A 1,883-nucleotide genomic window follows, 5' to 3' on the forward strand; every position below is an offset into this window, starting at 1 on the left:
CGCCCGATCGGGCCCGAGCAGCCCTTTTTCTCCGATTTCTTTTCTTCGTCAAATTTTTCTAAGTCTTTATACCTGTCAAATTCATACCTGTACAACAACACTTAAAACTGGTGAAATATCACTCTCCTCGCCTCTCTAAAAAAAACAAAAATAAGGAAAAGGAAAACTAGCCTAGAAAGCATGAAATACGGGTTGCCTCCCGCAAAACGTTGGTTTATCTAGGTCCCGCACGACCTTCTTACCACCTTGAAGCTCATGTTGGAAGTGGAGTTAGGAGAGTCTCCTCCACATCTCTAATGGTAGCACCTTCATGATACACTTTCAACCTATAGCCCTTTACCTTGAACTCTTCACCTTTGTCATTCACCAACTCCACCGAACCAAATTTGTTCACCTTTGTGACAGTGAAGGGACCGGACCACCTAGACTTGAAATTTCCTGGGAAAATCTTCAATCTAGAATTAAAGAGAAGAACCTTATCACCACGTGCAAACTCTCTTGGTAAGATCCTCTTGTCATGCCACTTCTTGGTCTTCTCCTTGTAGATCCGCGCACTATCATATGCCGACAATCTAAACTCATCCAACTCATTGAGTTGAAGAAGTCTCTTCTTACCCGCGGCCTTAGAACCCATATTAAGCTCTTTGATCGCCCAAAAATCTTTGTACTCCAATTCTACGGGAAGATGACATGCCTTACCATAAACCAATCTATAAGGTGAAGTACCAATCGGTGTCTTAAATGCTGTTCGGTATGCCCAAAGTGTGTCATCAAGCTTCATGCTCCAATCTTTCCTTGACTTGGCTACTACCTTTTCTAGGATCGCCTTGATTTCCCTATTAGAGACCTCAACTTGACCACTAGTTTGAGGGTGGTAACTAAGCCCTATTATGTGATATACGCCATACTTCTTAAGGAGGTTATCCAATTGTTTTTCATGGAAGTGGGTACCCCCATCACTAATAATAGCTCGTGAAACACCAAACCTGGGAAATATGATCTTCTTGAAGAGCTTGATGACTACCTTAGAATCGTTTGTTGGTGAAGCTATGGCTTCTACCCACTTGGACACATAATCTACGGCTACAAGTATGTAACAATTCCCATTGGAAGATGGGAACAGCCCCATATAATTGATACCCCAAACATCAAATATTTCAACTTCGAGCAATCTCAGTTTGGGGCATCTCATGCCTCCGCGAAATGTTGCCAGTCCTCTGGCAAGAGTCACAAGCCTGCACAAAAGTGTTAGCATCTTTAAACATAGTAGGCCAAAAGAAGTCTGACTCATTAATCTTAGCCACCGTTTTAGTGGGGCCATGATGTCCACCATATGGTGAAGTATGACAACTGGTAAGGACGTCGTGAACCTCCCATTCGGGAACACACCTGCGAAATAATCCATCTGCACACTCATGAAACAAAAAAGGATCATCCCAAAAATAATGTTTAACATCATAAAGGAATTTATTTTTCAGTTGGTAGGACACGTCAGGAGGTAGAGTACCACCCACTATATAATTAGCAAAATCAGCATACCAAGGGTGATGCTCTACAACTGCATATAGGTTGTCATCAGGGAAAGAATCATCTATAGGTAAAGAATCCTTACCCTCATCATACCTGATACGTGACAAGTGATCTGCCACTACGTTCTCTGCTCCCTTTTTATCTTTTATTTCTATGTTGAAATCTTGGAGCAAGAGAACCCACCGGAGTAGCCTTGGCTTTGATTCCGCCTTGGATATCAAATATTTTAGTGTTGCATGATCAGTAAAAACAATAACTTTAGAACCAACTAGATATGATCTAAATTTTTCTAAAGCATAAATAACAGCAAGAAACTCCTTTTCTGTGGTGGCATAGTTGAATTGGGCTTCATC

At 41.5% G+C, this 1,883-nt stretch overlaps 1 protein-coding gene across 1 annotated transcript; it reads right to left on the reverse strand.

Moving 5' to 3' along the window:
- Positions 1-253: 253 nt before the first annotated feature.
- LOC110733244 lies at positions 254-1,129 on the reverse strand. Its single transcript, XM_021913260.1, has 2 exons — positions 812-1,129; positions 254-694 (listed from the first exon to the last, which is right to left on the reverse strand). The coding sequence occupies exons 1-2, from the start codon at positions 1,127-1,129 to the stop codon at positions 254-256; spliced, it is 759 nt and encodes a 252-aa protein (XP_021768952.1).
- Positions 1,130-1,883: the final 754 nt, after the last annotated feature.

The sequence above is a fragment of the Chenopodium quinoa genome, unplaced genomic scaffold, assembly GCF_001683475.1.
Source record: "Chenopodium quinoa cultivar QQ74 unplaced genomic scaffold, ASM168347v1, whole genome shotgun sequence".
NCBI lineage: Eukaryota > Viridiplantae > Streptophyta > Magnoliopsida > Caryophyllales > Amaranthaceae > Chenopodium > Chenopodium quinoa.

Excerpts from the sequence above, each read along its gene's own strand:
- LOC110733244 (XM_021913260.1), bottom strand. The coding sequence starts at position 1,129 with ATGGGGCTGTTCCCATCTTCCAATGGGAATTGTTACATACTTGTAGCC. Across the intron at positions 695-811 it reads TCAAGGCGATCCTAGAAAAG|GCATGTCATCTTCCCGTAGA; the intron begins GTAGTAGCCAAG and ends GTTTATGGTAAG.